This window comes from Anser brachyrhynchus (assembly GCF_964034855.1).
Source record: "Anser brachyrhynchus genome assembly, chromosome: 5".
Taxonomy (NCBI): Eukaryota; Metazoa; Chordata; class Aves; order Anseriformes; family Anatidae; genus Anser; species Anser brachyrhynchus.
Window position 1 is genome coordinate 64,631,601 of NC_137699.1, and position 16,965 is coordinate 64,648,565.

The following is a 16,965-nucleotide window of genomic DNA, read 5'->3' on the forward strand; positions in this document are numbered from 1 at the left end:
ACTTAATGGCTTTGGTATCTGCGTGTCCACTAACCAGGATCAGGCCCTTCTCCAGTCCAGATGAATCTCTTTTTAAAGTAGGATCTTTTTCTTTAGGAACACCCATTCAAGGCTTCAGCCGTGCAAACACTGAATCAGCATGAGCTTGATTTTAATCACATCATTTCTGTGGGACTGATTGTACATACAAAGCACTTCAGTTCCAATGCTCCAAACATCTACTGAGCTTGATTTAATGACTATTTCTTTTCTTTTCTTGCTAACTGTATCTTCTTCTCTTGTTTTTGTTCATTTGTTTTTGTTTTGTTTTGTTTTTGCTAGTGCTATGCGTGCATTTTCACAGGCGACCACATATTTCCCTATATGCGCTCATGATGTTATTAAAAAAGGCAATATGTTTCCCAAGCCGTGATGAAATTAGGAGTGGTAGCAGCTTTATAATAACATAATAATGAACATTTTTCATAGTTTCCTCTTTTGATGCCTTATGAGCTGGCTCAGTGTTTGCCTCCCAGGGCTGGGGTTGTGCCGCAGCCTGTCCCAAGCACAATACCTTTTTAGCTTATCAGCATAAACACAGGTGAAGACTTGAAAGTGGGCAGCTGGAGGAGGAGGTTGAAAATGCAGGGAAGTTTGTTATGTTAGTGCTAGGATGAATAATATGCATGTATAGCTAAATGGAGATGTATCTGATGTTTCTGCAGCCCTCCACTGTCGCTCTGTCATGTGCGATGCCCCGCTGTGCTCTGCTGTACTCACCTGCTTTCTTCTTGCCTTTTGTGCTCCGTGGCATCCCTGTGTGCTCAGTCTAAGAGGGGATGTTGTACCTAACAGTCCGTTCAGCTTTCTGTTACTGCTGTTGCTAACAATACTTCAAGATTTTGCATATGTATTTCAGCAACTTTTTCTCCCGAGTTCCCAGCTCTGCGGTGCCCATTTCACATAGAGCTGCTGTGGAAATCTCATGTTTGGACACTACAGTTTTCTCTTGATCACATCAGAAGGAACTCCTTCATTACACGTCCTATTCAGGTCCCTGCTCCATCATTTACACCCCTGGCTAAAAATAAAATCCATCAGGAGCTCATTTTCAAAGGAAAAGCAGCAGGATTTCTGTAGCTTATGATTCTTTTCATCAAGCAGATTGTACTTTACGACGTATTATCCAGAATAATGCTGTGACTTCAAAGACTGCCAAAACAATTTCCCCCCTTGCCACTCTCTTTTCTTCTGCCTTTAATATATAAGGTGGGCTATGGCTTTAGGCTATGCCAGCCACCATTCTTTCTGCTATTAAAAAAAAAAAAAAAAAAAAGAAAAAGGAAAAAAGGTTTTCTGGACCATTTCAACATCTTCTTACTAATTGGCCACATCTGCACCTCCCGCCTCCTGGAAGTCATCCTGAGTGCACCCTGCAGCTCTCCTCGCTCCTCTGCTTCAGGCTCTTCCTAATGCTGTCTCTTGCTCCTGCAGGGGGAAACGAAGATCCTGAAGCTGAAGAACCTCCGACCTCAGGACTACGCGAATTACAGCTGCATCGCCTCGGTGAGGAATGTCTGCAGCATTCCCGACAAGATGGTCTCCTTCCGACTCTCTAACAAAACAGGTGAGCCTCCAGCAGTGACTGTCCCTGCTCATTTAATGTTCCTTTGGTGGTCTTTTGGGTTGCATGGCTTAGTTGTGTCACTTACAATATGTGTCTGTATAGTAGGAGCTACTGCGGTTGGAACTATTTAGGACCAAGCTGTAGAAGTCAATTATTTCAGTTGTTTTTCCTTTTCTCAGCAAAGTTAAGATTTGAAGAAAATTTCGTTTATTGGTATCAATATTTATCACTTTCTAGGTTTTATATCACGATTTATATTTTCCTCCAGTGTCAGGAGGTTTTGTTGGTGTGAATAGACTTGACTTCAGAGAAGGGATTGCAGCGAGGTAAAAGGAAAGGGCTTCTCAACCAAGGCTGGCACAGAGTAGAACATTCCTTTACAAGTCCTCCAAACACTCTCAAATGCTTCTCGCAACATTTTGCTGGAAGCTACTTATTTGTAATCAACAAAACATTTTAGGAAAATAAATCAACCTTTTGATATTCTTACATTGGTTTAAACCATTGTTTTGATATATTGATTGATCTGATATATTCTTACAGTGAATGAAACATTGACTTCTTACATTGATTTAAATAAAAACATTTTTTTCAGATTTAATTGCTTCAAATGAAAATATTCAAGCAGTCAAGTGTTGAACTGCTTTGCAGCAGGTTACCTGGGCATTTATCTGTCTCTGACCAAGGTGTCTGCGTGTTATGGCATTTCTTGTGCCTTTGCTCTTTTCTTTGGACTTGGTCCTGGCTGAGCAAATGTCCAGTTGTGCATCTTCCTCTCTTCAGTGGTTGTGTCATTGTTGTGGATCTGGAGAGTCTCGCGCCAGCTGGTGATCGCAGGAAGTGGAAGCACACTTTTGAATGCTGGTTTCTGGCAGGATGGAAATTATAGATTTTGAATCTCTTAAAGGTTTTGCATCCAGGATCAGCAGATGATGTGTGTCTGAAGTGCTTTATAGACTTGAAGCCAAAGAGCAAAGTCCTTGGCTTAGGGTTTTAAGTAATTAGAGATTTCAGAGAAGTGTTTTCTGGAGAACTGTTCTGCAGGAAAGGATGTAACATTTGAAGACTTCAAGTTAGATTATGCTGGGCTGTGCCTTAATAGTGTGTGCCTCAAGGCACTGAAAACAGGTAGCAAATGAACAAAACAGTTGAGGTATTAACATGCTGAGTGCATCTAAGATGAACTATGAATTTTATTTGCACTTGCACATTTCACGTTATTTCTGCTCTCATGGATTTATTCTAAGGAGTTGCCTTCAGCCTTTTCTGAATTTCTGATTTGACAGCAGGGACTCCAGAACTGTGTTATGTACCGTTCCTGTGCACAACCCACTGCAAAGCAAATTAACAGCCCAGCATTAAAGCTGCCACTGGCAGTAAGGGAATTACAATCAGCTCCAATGGTACCTAGCAAAACGTATTGGAAGCACTCATTTTATTCTCCTACTAATTTTGCCAGGAAGAAAAAAAAAAAACAAAACATCAAAATGTGAGGTTTGGCTTTCTTTACTTGGACTGACTTCATACCAGGAGAGATATGAAATTTCATCTGCTGTGGAGTGGCATAGCTGATAGTTGAGAGCAACTTTCCTCTCCACACTAGTCATAACTTTTCCACTTTCTTGCATGAGAATGAAGGATGAGGGTTGTAACCTGCAGTCTGGTTGCTCAGCAGAAGTTGTAGGGCTCTTCTTTTTCCAGCTATAGAAGTTGTCTTGTCTAGTGCCTGCATATTGGCCATGACCATTATGTTCTCACAAGCAGGGCTCAGCCTCACTGAAGTATTTCCTTCACTCATTTGTAAGAGGGGATGATTTTATTGGTGGTGCCTGAGCAGTCTCTACCATGCTGGACCTCAGCTGCTACAGAAATTTGTTTACACTATGGTAATGGTGAAACTTGAAATAACATGGCCATTCCGAACTGAGTATAGGTGATCTTGATCTTATTTTGCCACAAAAATGAATTATTTCCACCTTGCAAATGTCATGCTTATTTTGGGAGAAAGTTTCTTCTCTGGGAGGTAGTAGCGGTACATTAACAGGAGGAGCTCTTCAGGAATAGTTGACAAGTAAATAAACCTGAAAATGCATATTCACACTTCTCGTGAAGAACCTCGTGGCAACTACCATCAAGAGCAAGATTAAATAGCTATAGTAATTACTGCAATAACTCATTAAAGATGATGACTGATATGTTGATGACTCTGGGACAGAACTTTCTCATTTGATATGACATCTGTTGTAGCTATTTGTTAGAACTTCACCTTGAGTAACTTCATAGAAGTTACGTAAATGATAAATGCAGAATAATCCAGCATAAATCCACCTTAATGAAAACCAGAACCCAAACCCGATACTCTGCTATAGAATAGTCCTAGCCTGTCCATCTGTTTTTAATTTAAGGCTGAAGGCACATTATGGAGATGTCTATATAATGGAAACAATAAGGACACAAACAGAAGCGTCTGTATGGTTTGCAAACATGCGTGATATTTCTGGTAATGGAGGTGACTCCAAGTGAGTTTAAGTTCAGCTACTAATTATGTGACGTCACAGTAAAATTGCTGGCAATTTCCTTGTTCTGCATTTACCGGGTCTGTGAGCAGAGCTGATGGGAGAGTTGTTGAACTTTAGTTGGCTGTTCTGTTTGAGAGAGGTGAGTAAGGAAGGTAGCTACGAATACAGCAGCTGTGGGTTTCCACCTTGTTTCGGCTGTGATTTGGCTCACTCAGTTCAGAATTCTGTTGCATGACGTGGAATTGCATTATTTGTCAAGCTCCCTTTGATTGACTGAGTTGAGGGTAAAGTTGGGAATGTCTTTCCTTGCCATGGATGCGTATTCCAGGTTGGGCTGCTCAGGGACATCGGCTGTCCCAGCAGGCAGATGGAGTTTGCGGGGGTCTGTGGACCATCTGCACAGAGCAGCTAACTCTTCGGGTGATGGACACGGTGGTGGGAGGCTGCGTGCTGCAGGGAGCACCTTGGCTCCCCACCGGCCCCGACTGATTGCCACGGCGTGCTTATGCGCGGCAGGATGTCGGCACGCTGCAAGGAGCGTTTGTCACATATGATGATTGTTGGCAGGCTGCGAGTGAGGAAGTGGCGCCCAACAGATGTGAAACAAAACCAACGTAGCAATTACTGTGTCCCGAGAAATTCTTAACACTTTTACGGTATCCTGCTACTACCCTAAGTGCTGTTTGCTTCCAGGCCACTGAGGCTTTCACAGATCAAGTCACCTGTTTAAACTTTTTGCTTGATAATCTTCCCGTAGTGTAAGAGAGTACGGTGTCAGAGATGCATGAACACATTTTGCCTGTTTCTTTCTCTGAAACGCTCGAGTGTCCCCACCCTCCCTTGCCAAGAACTGTAGGTGACATGGGGATGAATGTAGACATTCATTTCAAGGAAAGCATGCAAACCCGAGCGCTCTCCTGCTACTATTTATGCCACAGGCTCTTTCATACATCTATACTCCCGTTCACACACCAGAGTTAAGAGACTAATTTGAGGAACACCAGGCATGTCTTCGGGTGAGTAGTTGAGATTTCTGTTCAGTGCAGCCTGCTGGATTGTCCCTGTGACCTTTTTGTTTTCTGTGCTCACTCCGTCTTGCTGATTGTTTGATTGTGTGTCATGGCATCACCAGAATAACAATCAATTACTGCGATATAACCAACCCAAAGAAAACTTCCTGCCTACCTCTTGAATAATTAGAGAAGTAATTAAGCTGATGCCGTCAGATGAACACGTATTCATCAGTATACTTTGGACATGCTGTAGGTTTAAAGTGTTACACATAGGAATAATTAGGTACACTCACACCCCCTTCATTCAACAGCAGTGTCTTAATTACATCGGTTCTGCATGAGGATGTGGAGCCTTAGACACATCATCGTGTGCCTGTAGATACTGCCGGAGTTCGAGTGCGTCGGCATCGTTTTTCAGACACGTGGATTTCTTTGTTCCAGTGCAGACTGGTTTAAAATACAAAAATAAAATGGATGTTGTAATGAGAGAAGCTGAGATTATCTCAGAAGCATGTGACTATGCATATGCTGAAGCCCAAGAAGACAATTAGCACTAATATTGTACAGCAGCATGCAGAGGCACTTGTTGGGCCCAGACCCACTTTGTATCTAAAGACAGCTATTACTCTGCAAGAGTATTATCTAAATAGATGAGAAATTTGAAGGGAAGCAGAAACACTCCGAAATGATTCACCTGCTGTCAGATTGCTGGTGAGTGGCAGGAGCAGAAATAGAAGGCAAGATGTGAAGAAGAACAGCAAAGGGACTAATTTTGCAGCTCTCATTTGTTTTTAGTAGACTGAGTTCCTTTAAAATCAGCACATAGAAGTTAATTTGGGTAAGTTAATGCAAGAAGGAGTTCTTAAAAAAAATAGGAAGAAAAAGCAGAAAGGCAGCTGCTTTGCAACAAAATCAAGGGGTTATTCTGACAAGGAGGAGGAACCCTGACAACTTTCTCAGTGTATGTGCTTGAATTCAGGCTGTCGGAAGAGGAGCAGCTGCGAGAGTGGGTGTCACACTGAGTCATGACCTCCACACTTTCACAGTTTCTACGTTTCCAGTTTTTGTTGCCTCACTATGTTCCCTGCGTACCCAGGAAGACAGTCTGGCTGATCGGATTCTGGCTCCTACACCACCCTTGGGGCTTTTCTTGAGGTTGCTGCTGTCCCATCTCTCCCCTGAAGCCTCAGAGGGTTCTTGCAAGGTGCTGATGTGTCTCTTCCCCATTCAAGTTTTTGAGACATTCACGTGTCTCTTCCCCATTCAAGCTCTTAGAGCTCTTACTGTGTTTGTATTCCTGAAATCAGCGACATTTTCCCTCCAAATACTCCTCACAGTTTGGAACAGCAACAATCATGAAAAACAGCTGGCAGCAAATGTTTGTGGGGTGGGGGAGCACAGCGCTGCAGGTCCATTCTGCTCATAGGAATGGTTCCCTGGGACCTTTCTTATCACCTGCTCCCACTTACAGGTGGTTTGGGATCACCCCCGTGATTCCTTTGTCTACCTTTTCTTTCTCTTGCCTCTTTTGGGTAAAACCTTTGACGTGATCTCCTATAGTATCCTTATAGCCAGGCTGGTGAGAGGTGGATGATTAGTGGAAAATCGGAGGAGTCTTTGCGTTTGAAGGGTGGCATGGTGTCCAGCTGGTGGTCATTTACTCAAGTCCTCCCTTAGGGATCAAAACCGGAAACAACGTTGTACAATATTGTTATTAGTGACCAAAACAATGGGACCAAGTGCACTTTGAACCAGTTGTTGGATGATGCCAAGTCTGGGAGGGCGTGGGGCTAGAGAACATCACATATGGAAGAGTCTGAGGGATCAGGGTTTGTTCGGCTTGGGGAAAATGCTTGAAATTTGACCTTATAGGGCCTGGATAGCCTGGTGTGATCAGCATTGCTTGAAGCAGGAGTCAGAGCAGAGGCCTCCAGAAATCCCTTGTGATGGAGATGATCTATGGTTCTGTGAATAAAATAAGCACATTAAAAGGAAAAACTATGCTGTGGAAGTTGTAGCTTGAATTTAGCATTATCTCCTCTCCCCAGGACATCCCTGTCTGTGCAAGAACCAATGAAAGCCCAAAGGAGCCGTCACCCTGCCTGAGCCCTGCATTGGTACGGAGGCACTTGGTTTGATGATGCTCAGCAGGAGCAAGCACAACGTCCTTTAGAAATGTAGGGATTATATTAGTCCAAGCATTAATTATGCTCTATATCAAGCATGAATTATTGACAGATGATATTAAAATCTCTCTCCAGCTTGTATGTGACTCACTATTTAATCTATAGAGTGGGGAAAGGTGACTTGAAATACAGCAAACTCTGAATCTCGCATCGTAATGCTTGCATGTAATAGTAATTATGAATGGATCCTTTTAAGAGTGTTCATTGTTTCAAAGTGTTGAAGCATGATGCTTACCCATAAAACCAAACATCTAGCTTGAAAGGTTTATTTCAAACATCATTAGGATATGTAAAGAGTAGAAATAAATAGGCAGCTTTCAATATCAAAATTCTGGGCTTCCTATAATGTTTCTTCTAATTTGATTGAGTAAAAGCAAATAAAACATTGATCTTGAGCTACAAAGCAATTTCAGGGCCATTGATTCATTTGAAAATGTGTATTAGTTTGAATTAGACAGTTAAGGCTGTGTAGTACAGGTATCAGTACAGTATCATTAATGTTTAACGTTGAGGTTGATTTCTGGCAGCTTCTAACATAGAAATAATCCAAAACAGTAACTTTTTACCAAAAAGATGGGTATTTCAATATGTGATTTTTCAGTTGCATGACACAGTTCATTCACATAGCAGCAGAAGCTGGCACTCTGTCTGGGATTTGGTGGGAATCAAATTGAAAAAAGTTTAATTTACTTCTAATCCCTCCATTAAACAGTAGTCTGTCATGACAAATTTGCTTTGTTTCTCTTCATTCAGACAATACATCTTTAAGAGAATTATCTGACCTTAAAAAAATATTTCTCTTAGCATCCCCTGGCGTTCTAAAGATTGCTACAGTGACACATGGTCCTGCACTACAAAGGCCTGAAATCCTCGGATAAGAAATACAGCCAGCTGCATACTCAGAGCTGAATGCTGAAGGTAGATGGTATTAATGCTATAGTAAGAAGGAATAATAGAAAATAAAGCTGGTAATGACCCTAAGAGGTCATCTATTCCTATTCTTGATGGCAGAATGCACTGGATCTAAACCCTGTCCTACCAGTGTCTGTTGGACCTGTGTTGAGGAGCTGCCAGCAGCAGAGGTTTGGCATTATTGGCAGGCAGTCTGGCCCTGTGCTTGCACGTCCCAGCTGCTGAAAGCGTTATCGGATGTCCAGCCCAAACCTGCCTTTCCATAACTGCAGCCCATCACTCTGCTCCTGTCTGCTGTGGCATGGAGATTACCCTCTTCCTCCCCACAGCAATGTTTTGTGTACTGAAGGTGGTTATCTTGTCCTATCTCTTCTGTTGCGTAATGGACCGAGCTCCTTATTTTGTTCCCCATGAATAACATCCTCCGCGCCTCACACTGTTCCTGTTGATGTTCTCTGTCCACCTCCCTGGTGGAATTCAGTGTTTCAGGGCATGTAGGATGCTCTGCACCCAGCCTCATCAGCGTGGAGCTCGATGCAGGGCTCTTTTTGTACATTTCCCAGCAACGTTCCTCTTTATGCAGCTCCATACGATGGCTGCTGACTTGCTTATGGTGGATGGCAATCTGAACACAACACTGAGGGTCTTTTCTCTGCATCACCAGTTAGTCAATCACTCGTAATCCACTAATTGGATGATTGTTACTGTCGAAAGACAGGATTTGTCTCGCCTATCTAGCATGCTGAAAGCTTCAGTATCTGTACTGCGCTGGCTGTTCAAGGAGCACTATACTCAGTGGAGGGAAACATCTCCGAAGAGCAATTTGTCCCATCTATTTTTGGAGAGCAGGAACTGGGCTTTAGGGGTGCTTATGTCTCATCAAGATCCGTGACCTCGCATTGCACGCCTGACATTCCAGTGGTTTAAATTAGCAGAGATTTAAACCTACATTGGTTAAATGTAGGCTTGCATCTAAATATAGTGATGAAGGGGACAGTTTCATGAGCGGGTTAAGCTGATTTAACACTACTCTGCTGCTAAAGGGAGGATCCTGCCTTCCCTTCATACCCTCTTGATAAAATGTCCACAGAATGAATAGTTCATACAGTGTGGGAGCTGTGAGCTATTGTAGTTGTCTCCAGAGCGTAACCACCGAGGAAGTGCTCTGAATAGCAAACGTATCCGCCTCCCTTCCTCCCTGTTGGAGCTATCAATGCCACATCTGTGCGTGAACGGCAGCACGAGCAAAGTGCGAGTCATCAAAGTGCTGCTGCTGCTCGATGAAAAGCAGCCAGGCAAATTGGGAAGAAAGAAGATGAGTCATCAAAGCTGCGTCCCCATTGGTTAAAAAACAGAAGATTTCAGAAAAAGTTGGGGGAGGAAAAAAAAAAAAAAGCTATTTAGAATGGAAGGAGAGGAAAGGGTTACCTGCTCCCTCCCTGGGTCTGGCACTCCAGGCCAGCTTTTATTCACATATCTGCACCCAGGGGTGTTGTTATATCGGGTAAGGGCTGAGCCCAGCAGAAAATGGACCTCGCTAAATATAATCTGATTCTTTGCTTTATTTCTTTCCCGCAACTCTCCTTCCTGCTTCCCCTGCAACATCATAATTTTACATTCTTGATAGTATGTCTGTAACTGCATGTATAAAGTCAAAAAAAGTAATCTCTTCCCTTGAAAGTGCTAGAATTTTAAGGGGAATGATGAAATGAGAAAAATAGCAAGTAACAAAAAAATAAGATTGATCTGTATGCTGAAGAGGTGCCATATGTTTTATGTGTCTAAATGCAAAGTCGTTGAGAACTTGCAGGTTGTTAGAATGTTTTGCTACTCTTGCGCATGCAGATTGCCTGCAGCAGCTGAATGAGAAACTGCTGAAGTCCACAGCTCTAAGACCAGTCACTACTTGACACAACTTTATAAAACCACATTTTCACTGTGGGGATGACTGAGCACTTTCACAGCTTGCCCAGTGAGGTTGTGCAGTGTCCGTCCTTGCAGATCTTGAAAAGCTTGCTGGACACGGTCTTGGGCAACCTGCTCTGGGTGTCCCTGCTGGAGCAGAGAGCTTGGACCAAGTGGCCTCCAGAGGCCCTTCCAACCTGTGATTCTGTGATGAATTTCCATCCTACATCAGCAAGGAGCTCAGATTTACGTGTCTCTGCCTATTTTTCCCCCTTGACTTAGTTGAAGAACTCATTGCCAAGCCCAAGGTGAACCGACCCAAGAAGCCTTGCTTCTTCCTAGCGGAGTGTGGAGCTAAGTTTGCACAGGCTGAAAGTGCAGCTGAACTGCTGGCACGTGTAAGTGGATGTTTGCTTGACAGTTTGGCCCACTGGAGTATCTTATTCTGGCTGGGTCAATACACGCTGGCACGTTCTGCCAGCAGGATTTCTCTCATTTGGGAGACCAACAAGAGGAACTGTCAAACATAAGTCAGAAGATTATGGGTCTGTCGGTAAAAAGCAGGAAAGATAAAAGCAGAGAGGATGGGTGCATAAAAGCGGGTTTGGTTGGTTTTTTTTCTGAGAGGGTATTGATGAAAAGAAAGGACCTACAATATTGCAGCGTGCTGTGACAGTGTGGTCAATAAAAAGTGTATTTTTACCCAATAATTTAAAATCTTGACCTCAGCTGGGAATTAAATATATATATAGTTGAACTATACTGGGTAAGTAAATAAGAAATGATGCTCCTAGCACATTGGGGACCTCAGGTGTTCTCTCTTTTTGCTCTGACTTGCAAGGGACTGTTGGTAATGTGTATGTGTGTTATGAGCATATGCGTTGTATTCCTGCAGGAAATCAAGCCTGTAAATTAAACGGATGCACATGCACACATATATATGAGAAAGTGTAATTCAATTATGTTCTATTACTTTGGTTCTGCATATGGAATAATTCACAAAACTGGAGGAAATGATATCTTCTCATTTTTATTCATCATAGATGAGTGAGTTGTCAAGGACATAACTTTCTGCTCTACTTCGACATGGCTATTAAATTGTTAGTTTACTTTTGTATTTCCCAGTGATCCTCAGAGCCAACTGTGACACTTCCTCAGCTCTGTATACCCGCTCCAGATACATATATTTGCCTCATTGTAATTATAACACACCTTGGCATCAGATTTCTTCTGTGTGCTACATCAGCGTCAAATGTTTTTCTCCTCTCGGTGTAGACCTGTCTCAAATACCCAGCCCCGGCAGCAGTACAGACTTCTCTGCTTTCATGTTCAGTTAACATCAGTACTGGGTCAATAATTAGATGTTTCCAGTCTCTCTGCCAGTGATCCCATGGCGGCTCTCTTCAGTGTTGGAAACACTCTGCTGTAGAGCTAGGTTGTCATGTCAGAGGTGCTCAGTAGGCTGATGTTGTTAAGCACGTATATTAGGGTGCTAATGATAACTTAATGACTGCTAGCTTTGCGCTGGATCTGGCAAACTTTTGCTCAAGCCATTAATCAAAAGCAGTGCTTGCCGAGTGCTGTTTTATTACTCTGTGAGGATCGGTGTATGTCGTGGACACCTCTTGTAGTTAGTCTCTGTCTGCATGTCAACAGTGCCCAACTTGTCTTGTGTGCACATGTTAATACTAACCAAAAACAAATTGATTCAGTTCTGATTTTAATTCTCCACGGGACTGGTCTAGCTGGGCCTCGGTTTCTGCCCCGCTGTACTTGCAGTGGCGCTCTGTGACGCCCTGCCGTGCGCTGTGGCGTTCACAGCCAGGCTCTGCGGTGCTGTGAAGTACGCGGGGTGCAGAAGCAGTGCTTGCACGCGAAAGCCTCTGAACTGAAGTCCCTTTAAAAAGGCTGCAGCTGCAATATGAATAGGACCTGAGCGGCTTCCCTCGCCATGAGTAGTGCCTTGTTCTTCACAGGGAAGGGCTCGCAGCGGCACTGCGGCTCCCTTTGTGCCCTGGCAAACCAACCATGACTTGGAAATGTGGGACTGGCGCTCGGAAACCCCTGCTTCTAAAGCACGGCAAAGACGCAGAGCTCTTTTGAAAACGGAGCCGTTCTCATTACGGTGTCCAAATAGGATGTTTGGAAAGCTTGTTCCATGCGCTCCCCCGTGGAAATATTTACCAAAGCTTGCTATTGTTGCATTACAAAGTTTATTATTCCTATCAGAGAGTTGAAAGAAGGTTTCCGCTGGGCAGGTTGCCTGGCCGAGCCTGCGCTGGTGCCGGGATGAAGGCTCTGGCTGGGAGATGCTTTGCTTGCCACACCTGGCTGGCCCAGTGTTTGTCTCATGAGTGCGGATGGCTGGTGGTCCTCTAAGGGAGACCTAAGCCAGGGTGAAACCTTGGAAGTGGCTCTGGGCTGGTAACACACTCCACTTAGTAGGGACCGGTTTTTACGGGGACGTTTTTGCTGCATTAGAAATTCTGCACAAATTTGTGATTTCACACGTGAGCACCGTCGGTGTCTCCGCCGGTTTTGGTATTGGACAGTTGTGTTGGCCCCGATGCTGAACTTCCAAACCAGTGCTGGATATTGCTTAATTACACAAAACTGAGGAGGATATCAGCCCTGATCTGTGTGTCAGCATATCTCCATGACCCAAATGTGGTTTTGTGGTATGAAGGGATGGAGCTCTGGGGCTAGGAAGAAGGAGAAGAAAAATTTCAGACAGTTTGGAAAGATGAGCAAGAATGAGGATTAAAGTAGTAAATAAATGGCATAATGCATGATTAACCAAATTCAGTCATACAGCAGTGGAAAATAATAAAATACATCCCTAAATTAAACCTTCTAATGGAGTTTTGAGGGATCTCATCAAGATTTAAGCAGAAACTGAGGAACTTATTCCTAAGGCAGGAGGCAGCTGCTTCGCAGAGGGAACTTGTGGCTGGTGTAGTCAGGCATCTTTCCTTTTGATTGCACATCTACCTGCTGGGTTCTGGGGGCTTTGAAGCACTTCGATCTGAAAGTGCCTTTCATGTAAGAAGAGCCCTGTGTAAATGTGGCAAGCAGCCAAGTAGCCTGCTTGGTGAAACTAACTTTTTGCAAAACTTGTATAATAAAATGAAGATTGGAGGCATAAATCGCTGGCTTACTGGCATGGCAATATGCTTCTCTTCAAATGATCCCAGCCGAGACCATGTGGAAGCTTTTTAGTGAGGAGGTGAGGGTCTCCACCAGCCTCGACGCTTATCTCTTTGTGCCTATCTAAAACTGAACAGGCATGATGTCAGTACGGGCTCCAGCCTTGTGTCAGGAAAGCAGGGCGGTCTGTAGAAGTGGAAGGGAGCGTGGCTCACCCTCGTATTTCTGCTGCCACAGATGGTGTGGCTGCCGCTGGGTGAAACCACTTGTGCGCTGGAGGCTGAAGCGAAACTCCCCAAAGCAGCACCGAGAGCAAACACAGCTCCGGCATCTTTCAGGCTTGTGCCAGGAGCACACAACTGCACATAGCGGCTTTCTCAATCGTGTCATTTTAATATGAGTCAGATCTCTTGGAGAAGTCTTTATCTCCTCTTCCTTCTGACTCAGTTGCATGATTTCCTGCTATCTAAACAAATATCGCAGTTTGGGTTTGGGCTGGGGCTGCACCGTGGCTCTCCTGGCTGGGTTCAGTCATGCGAGATGCTTTACAAGCGCACAGGGTGCATAACCACGTGCAGAGCCCACTAGGATCACATCTCATTCTGTCCCTAACGAGAGCCGCTGAGAGACATTTCAGAAGAGTGTATAAAAGCAGTGCAACAGACAGATATGTGATAGTCTGTCCTCCTGCTTGACCAAAAAAAAAAAAAAAAAAAGCCCCGAAGCGTGAGTTTTAATAGTCCTTCAACAATATTTTGGTATAATCATCAACTATTATAATTGCTCTGGATCATCTTGTCATCTTTATAAATGCCTGCTCTATTTTTTAATCACGTTGGACTGAAAATGTAGCATGGCAATGAATTAAACAGTTCTGTTTTGTGCTGTATGCGTGTTTAGCCCCCAGAATTTACCAATAAATGAGACAAAAAAAAAAACATTTTAGAGAGAGGGTTATGCCAAAATTTCAGTCTCCTGAAGTGTGCAAGGATCTGAGAGGGTTTGCAGAAGCCCAGGATTGTCTTTTGGCAGTACTTCTTTCTGTCATGAAACTAGAACAGGGAGAGGTCCCACAGGGCAGCGAGCTCCATTTCCCCAGCCCAAAGCTGAGCTGATCCTAAACCTTTGGTCTAACAGATATTTGCTTGGGAAATCTGGGGGAGAGGGATGCGGTGGCAACCCTACGCAGCCCAGTTCAGGGCTTACTGTCCCTCCTGTTACATGTTTGTTTGTTTTGTTTTTTTCTGTGCCTTCACCGCTGCTGTCAGTGCCCCAGCTCTGCATTGCCCCTCTGTGGGAAGGGGCAGCTGCTTGCGGCTGTGTCGCTGCAGCATCCTGTGGGAGCAGGTGGAGGCGTTCCTGTGGTCTGGGAGGGGAAACACATCTGGGTGGAGTAATGCAGCAGAGCTACCCAGCGAAGAAGACCTGCAGAAAGCCTACATGCTGTTAATTAACCCAAGTTTATTAATACAGGTCATCCAGTGGGTGACTAAACCAGTGCTTTAGCCCTGTTCTTTTCCGCATCCACGTTTGGCACAAAAGCAGCTGCACGTTGACTCCCACCCCTGCCCGTCCCTGGCTGAAGGAGGAAAGGTCAGTGTTTGCTGCACCGAGAGCAGAAATGAGCTCTTGGAAATGGGAAGCGTTGGGCTGGCAGCAGCGCTCAGCACGGAGGGACACGGTCCAAGGGACCTCCAGGAGCCTTGCAGCCTCTCCATCCCCCAGCCGGAGTCTGGTAGCATGCGTGTGACATTCAGCCAGACCAAATTCTGTCACTGCTGCACCGCAAAGCTGAAAATAAGAGGTTCTGTGTTGTTGGTACGCTGCCATAAAGTGCTGATTGTCTGTAGGACTTCAAGCAAGGAAATATCAAAATAATAGATCATTGTTCCTGTGGTTTCATATTCTCTTTGCAATAGACATTTGACCCTTTATATGCTACAGTGAGTTTCATTTGCAGGAACCCTTAGTATCTCTTCTGAATTATTTAATATTCTCTGCTTTAAAGCAGGCTTTTCATGGTAGTCGTTGAACGTGTTGCTGGATTTTTGTTTGTGTTTGCCTGGTGGGGTAGGTTGTAGTTAAGTGAAATGTGTGGTGTAAGCAAGGAGAAATTGCTGTATGCAAACCATAATTTTCATGTACTTACTGTTTTGAGTGCTGTGATGAAAGGGATGTATCACAGCATTTTTATCAACATCAGCTGCTATCTTTGTCTCTCTACCTGAAGGATGGCAAAGGGCCCCCTTTCATCTGGAGGCTTATGAGGCTATTATGGTAAACAGCAGCACCAGGTTGGGTTGACATTGTTGGAGCTTTCATCTTTTGTTCGAAGTTTTGAAGCGTTATTTGTGGTTCTCTTGTTCCCCGTCTCAAGGCTGGATGTTCAGTGAGAGCAGAGAACAGCTTCTTGCCAGAGTTGTTAAAGAAAAGTCATTTACCAGGGTGGGGAGGGAAGGAGCAAGAGGGGCCAGCTGAGCTCTACCCAAGCCCCACGTTGGGTGACGACCCTGCAGGTCTGAGCTCGGCTCGAGCTGCACACCGGGTGCCTGGATCCCTGCCTCCGCCACTTTCTCCTGAACAAATACTGCTACAGCATGGCATAGGACGTGCCGCCCAGTCTCATATCTCTAATCCCCGAAGAGGAGTCCATCAGCTGGCGGATGCATCAGCTGATGGCAGAGATTCAGGTTGGGGGCTCACGCTCTGACACCTACACAGTTAGTGGCCGGTGCTGCTTGTTTGCTGACCATGTTTTTAGCCAAGCACCCAGCCTTGTTGCCTTTATGTCGGTTACACGAGCCCAGTAATTGACACTGGAAAGTGGCCGTGGGATCTTGAGCCTGGAGGAGCTGGAGGAGGAGGCTTTGCCCGTGGACCTCTGTGCTCCTGCTCTCCTGAAGTGTTTCCCTGGCTGGGGCATGGCCCGTTCCCGCTCTGCTGGGGGCGGGTGTAAAAGAAAGAAGTGCTTCCCCTTCGTGTGCTGCCGCTTGTGAATGCAGAGAGCCAGCTCCTCCTGGGCGAGTGCCCAGTAAAGAAAACTCTTATTTTGTAATCGACTTGTACTTGCCTTTAGTGATTATTATATGCTTTTAATATCAAAATAAGATTCACATATAAAGCAGAGCACACAGAAATATCTCTATAGTAACAGTGATCATATGTCATTTCCAGATGTAATATTTTTATTTCTTTTTATTTTTATTGTCACCTTTTCTGGTTTTCTTTCCCTAGATTTTACGCGAAATTTCCATCCTTCACCTTTACGCACACGTTTGCCTAGCGCTGCTGTTTTTCTGTGCTAGCAATGTGGGTGTAGGCTTTGGCTCATCCTTTATGCAGCTTGGAGTATTCCTTCAAGCAAAGTCCTAATCCGGTAAGGGTGGATCCCTCCATAGAAATTGCAGCTCAGCATCTAAAATGGAGTGCCCTGCCATGTCGCTTCCTACTGAGCATTTCTGTTGCTCCCCGTATGTGGTGTGCAGGTATTTCACGGAAAAGAAGAGGCAAGGAGAGAGAATTAAATTTAATCACCAGCTCCTCCCTTCTGAGAGCAGCGGTGTCTTGCCATTAGCCCATGCTGTGGTGTAGTTCAGCTGGCGCGGTGGTGGTGCTGCCCAAAGGCCCTCGGCCCCCTGCCCACTGCGTGGCAATTAGCGGGGGCCTAATTAGCCTGC

General features: G+C 44.6%; 1 protein-coding gene across 4 annotated transcripts in view; it reads left to right on the plus strand.

Moving 5' to 3' along the window:
- The window catches only part of MDGA2 (MAM domain containing glycosylphosphatidylinositol anchor 2), a 324,296-nt gene that overhangs the window by 162,350 nt on the left and 144,981 nt on the right, over positions 1-16,965 (plus strand). For all 4 annotated transcript variants that reach the window (XM_080592726.1, XM_080592727.1, XM_080592728.1 and 1 more), the window contains one exon: positions 1,474-1,606. In XM_080592726.1, the coding sequence (XP_080448852.1) occupies positions 1,474-1,606 (133 nt within the window). The remainder of the gene's footprint in view (positions 1-1,473; positions 1,607-16,965) is intronic.